General features: G+C 35.5%; 1 protein-coding gene across 2 annotated transcripts; it reads left to right on the top strand.

Moving 5' to 3' along the window:
- Positions 1-877: 877 nt before the first annotated feature.
- On the top strand, positions 878-4,340 carry LOC114745047 (peroxisome biogenesis protein 2-like). Of its 2 annotated transcripts, none has more exons than XM_028933195.1 (8): positions 878-1,135; positions 1,686-1,799; positions 1,963-2,116; positions 2,615-2,751; positions 2,853-2,953; positions 3,136-3,253; positions 3,824-3,990; positions 4,126-4,340. In XM_028933195.1, exons 1-8 carry the CDS (start codon positions 1,040-1,042, stop codon positions 4,241-4,243), a joined length of 1,005 nt encoding a protein of 334 aa, XP_028789028.1. In that variant the 5' UTR covers positions 878-1,039; the 3' UTR covers positions 4,244-4,340. The 2 variants fall into 2 exon arrangements, with proteins under 2 accessions (XP_028789028.1, XP_028789033.1); XM_028933200.1 differs by lacking the exon at positions 878-1,135 and adding an exon at positions 1,347-1,437.
- Positions 4,341-4,706: the final 366 nt, after the last annotated feature.

Here is a 4,706-nt window from a genome sequence, read left to right as displayed (position 1 = left end):
GGGTCCAAGAAGAATCCCGAGCTTAAGCAAGTAATGTGTTCATTATTAATGAATCCGCGTTTTGTATATGATTAATTACATCTTAAAATATGATTTGCATCCTGACGACTAATAAATCAATTTTTATTAATTATTTACGCATAGCATTTGAAACTCTAATAAATTATATTATTCATGAGTCATAAATATTATAATTTGTATTAAACATTTTATAAAACTTTGTATTATCATCAGGAAAAAAAATCATTTATATTAATTTTTACTGCATAAAATAAATATGTTTTCATTTTTTTCTATGTGCAAGTATTTTGTTCGAAGTAATTTAATTTAAAGTACTGTTATCTTGTAAATATGAGTATCTTTTAATCGTGATTTGAATTTTAGCTCACTAACTATTAAAACATGTTTTGCTTTGATTAAAAAACTAAGTAAGCTAATTGTTTAAGAATTTTTTTATATAAATTTTAATTTTGAAAAATGATTGTATTTGTAATATACTACCTCCGGTCCTTAATATAAGACTCCGTTTGACTTTTTGTTTGGTCCTAATTATAAAACCCCAACCCATTTTATCTCTCATATTTATGTATTTTTTTCCAAGATAGTCCTTCTAATAATGATAGTTCTAACCAATACAATTAATTAGTAAGGATATTTTAGGAATGATAATATTTATTTATTACAAATAACTAACTTAACTTATTTCCTTAATCTCCTCAAATAAGTCAACAGGGTTTTATAATTAGGACCGGAGGTAGTAGTAATTAGTTTTTAATAATTTCTACAAATGTAAGGTAAATTTTCTTTTTCTTTTTAATCTGTTCTTTTCTTTCCCCTTTTTTTTTTTCCTTGGACGGACTGGAAAATTGATTTGCGATCCTTCTGCTTCAACCGCCTGGCTAGAACAGTGGTGACCAGAGCATCCTAATCTCACTTTCATACACACTTTCTCTTCATTCCCCTCAAAGCTCATCTACTTCATGGACAGAGAATCGCCAGCCTCTTCATCATCATCATCATCATCATCACAACAAGCACAATGACCAGCAACAATCTCCCACCACCCGAAGATGCTTGGCTTGATACCTGCCACAAGTTGCTGCCTCGTTGGGAATCTCATTCCCTTTCTCATCAGGTCCCTCTCTCTAATCCGCCCAAACTTAGTCTCACTTCCTCAATTGGATTCTGTCCCGTAATTTTCCACTTATCTCGTGAGTTAGGGTTTGATTCTTTTTCGTCGGTCAACTTCTTGCTTTTCATGTTATTTAATGTTCATAACTTGAGTCCAAAAAAAAAAATGTTCATAACTGTGCCTTCTGTGTTGATTGGTAATTTTTTTCCAATTACCTTTCCTCTTTTGGAACGCAATATACGATTTCTTTGACGTTTCTTGTGCCACTCCCCTTCCACCAAAATCGGTTGCGTGTGAGCCGTGGAGTAATGTCTATCTTTCATCAATGAAGTCCAGTAATTTTTTGTTGTGCAAAATGATAAGCATGCCTGACCCTGCTATATTGCCTGATTGTTACTTTTCTGTGTAATATGATTTCCTTGCATTGTCAATTTTCACTGTAGGATGAATACGTGTTCATGTCCCCGCACACGGTTGGTTTTTTTTTTTTTTTGTTTTTGTTTTTGGGGCCTGACCCGCACACGGTTGATTAGTTTGGTTGAATTTCCTGCAGTCAACAATTCCTATTTCTATATCAAGAGTTAACCAAGTTGATGCTGCTAGGCTCGATGTTGAAATGTCAGCTATGTTGAAGGAACAGTTGGTTAAAGTGTTCTCTTTGATGAAGGTAAAGTAATGTCTTGCTTTCATATGTTATGAAATTAATTAACGTAGTAATCTTGGACCTTCTCTGAACATCTTTTAAATTCTCGTTGTTTTTGGATTTAGCCACGTAGTAATCTCGGACCTTCTCTGAACATCTTTTAAATTCTCGTTGTTTTTGGATTTAGCCAGGAATGTTATTTCAGTACGAAGCTGAGCTTGATGCTTTCCTTGAGTTTCTTATTTGGAGATTCTCAATTTGGGTTGATAAGCCAACTCCAGGAATTGCTCTCATGAATCTGCGGTATAGAGATGAGCGTGCAATTGAACCAAGAGAAAAGGGTAAGAAGGTCTGAATATCATTTAGTTGAATATGTGATATGTTTGAGTTAAAAAGGAGAGATTTAGTTTTCTGTAAGTTGCACAAGGCTATTGTTGGTATTGCCAGCGTTATGAATGACTGTCCTGTAAATGGTGTAGATGCTGATTTGCTCTTAATATCATTTTGTGAAACGTACGAATTAAGGTTGATTCAAATGTATCTTTCAAGCCACTGATGTGAAGTTTTTCTTGTATTGAGCTTGAATCTCTATGTCATCTGTGATTCTTCTCCTCTGGATTATGTTCACATGATGCGCCAATAGAAGGTTGAAATATGATCATGTGGAGAGGCTTTTCCTTGCTTTAAAATAACCAATAACTGAAGTGAGGAAAATTTACTCTGATCTTTCAGTGACCAGTAACCACTGCATGTATATTGTCATTAGAGTATATTCATTCTAGTGGTATGATGGCCTGTACAAACTTATTATAGTGTTTCTTGCATGGTAACTACCACAGTCAGAACCGGTCTTGAGGGTCCTGGACTCACTGTTGCTCAGAAGATTTGGTATTGTATTGCAACCGTTGGTGGTCAGTATATCTGGGCCCGCATTCAATCCTTTTCCGCTTTTCGTCGGTGGGGTGATTCTGATCAGGTAATTTCTTACCTTTTTGGGTCCCCAAATTGACAGATGCTTTTATTCTCCAGATGGAGGTGGATGGAAATGAGTTCTCATTTGGTTTTTATTTTATTTAGAGGTCACTGGCACGCCGGGTATGGATCCTTATACAACGTATAGAAGGAATTTATAGAGCTGCTTCATTTGGCAACCTGTTGATATTTCTTTATACCGGAAGGTATTTCTGTTCATCAAATGCTATTTTTATGATTCATGTATTTTCAATTATTTTCTACTCTAATTGAGTGATTGGTTTTCTCTAGTGTTGACTGTTTCTAAGAGTTCTCTAGGATGAGTGCATCTCATAATAAACTCCGCTATTATGCTAATCTTCCTTTTGCTTGTGCTAATGTAAAGCAGATATAGAAATCTCATTGAAAGAGCTTTACGAGCTAGGCTTGTCTATGGGAGCCCAAATATGAATCGTGCTGTTAGCTTTGAGTATATGAACCGGCAGTTAGTTTGGAATGAATTCTCGGTAATTTCCTCACCAACAAATCTAGTATCTTGGTGACTTGACAGTACTTTTGAAAGTAGCTTTTTGTTTCAGTGTTTTCTGTATTGAAGTTGATCTGCATTGTGCCCATCGTTTGCTTATAGTGATGAGAAATTTGCTCTTGCTGATGGTTATATTTCGATTGAAATGAGATTTAGACCTTGGATTGTTTTCACTGTTGAACTCTCATACTCTATTGCTCCCCCAGTCCTTTTTATAAGGCACTTGGAGCGGAAATTTTTGTTTTTTCCAAGAAGGCATCATATGGGACGTTGGTTACATTTTCTCCATATTGCCCTTGTTTAATACTATTGGTTTATGTTTCTCACTCATCTTTTCAAGAAGGTGTTTAATGGGGGTGTAATTGGGAACTTCTTTATTTTTGAGACAGAGTTAATAAGTTTTAAGTCTTTTCTTGGTGCCGATGAAAATGCTGAGAGTGACTTATAAAAAAAATCAGAGGGAGTATTTATGTTTCTAGTTTGTAGGAATATGCAATTGTTTTTTGCCCTCATTTCCCGCCTTGGAGTTCATATGTTGTTCTGCTGGCAGGAAATGTTGCTGTTGCTTCTTCCTCTTCTTAATTCATCGTCTATGAGAAATCTCCTTCGACCATTTTCGAAGGATAAATCCTCAAGTTCAGATCAGGATGACAACATTTGCCCCATTTGTCGTTCTACTCCAACCGTTCCTTTTGTTGCTCTCCCTTGTCAGCACAGGTGCATTTCTAGACATACAATCCAACTATTATGTTGATGGAACCTGGAATTTCTATCTGTGAGAGTATCCTTTCTGTGTGTGTGCTTTAAATTAAAGAAATAGTCATTGAAGGATCAAAATTTCTCTGAATACAGATATTGTTATTACTGTCTTCGAACACGCTGTGCTGCTGCTCCATCATTTAGATGTTCCAGGTGTAGTGAGCCAGTCGCTGCTATGCAGCGGCATAATGGTGGTGTCACAAATGGATGATTCATGCGCAGGGAGAACAACGGAATAGTATTGGAGAGCATTTGATCAACATACAGAATTAGCGATATATAAAACACTACCCAGAATCAGGGTGGTATTTTTGTCCCTTTTGTGTTGCTTCCCTCTTAATATATTTTTTACGAAGAAATCCATATCTCATTATAGATTTGTAGTTATAGGTTTATAGCATCTCTTCATCCATTGAGTGATGTATCTTATTTTGTAGCAATTTCCGGTGTTTCCACGCCGTTCTTTCTTTGTTTTTCTTATTTATTTTTGCAAATCAAGTTATAATCATTCATATAATGTTCTGTTCCTCTGTAATGTGGTTGCTTCGATGTTGATTATCTCGCGGGCGTTAATTTTGCATCCACTTGATTCTGAATTGAACAATGTTAAAATATCGTGGACGATAATTGAAGGTGATTTGAGTTCAGTTGATAGAATATTGGGCCAAATTTGT

The sequence above is a fragment of the Neltuma alba genome, unplaced genomic scaffold (genome assembly GCF_004799145.2).
Source record: "Neltuma alba isolate B1F8T4 unplaced genomic scaffold, ASM479914v2 tig00000769_pilon, whole genome shotgun sequence".
In the NCBI taxonomy this organism is placed as follows: Eukaryota; Viridiplantae; Streptophyta; class Magnoliopsida; order Fabales; family Fabaceae; genus Neltuma; species Neltuma alba.
The sequence above is the reverse complement of the archived record's forward strand: the minus strand, read 5'-3'. Positions and strand labels throughout refer to the sequence as shown.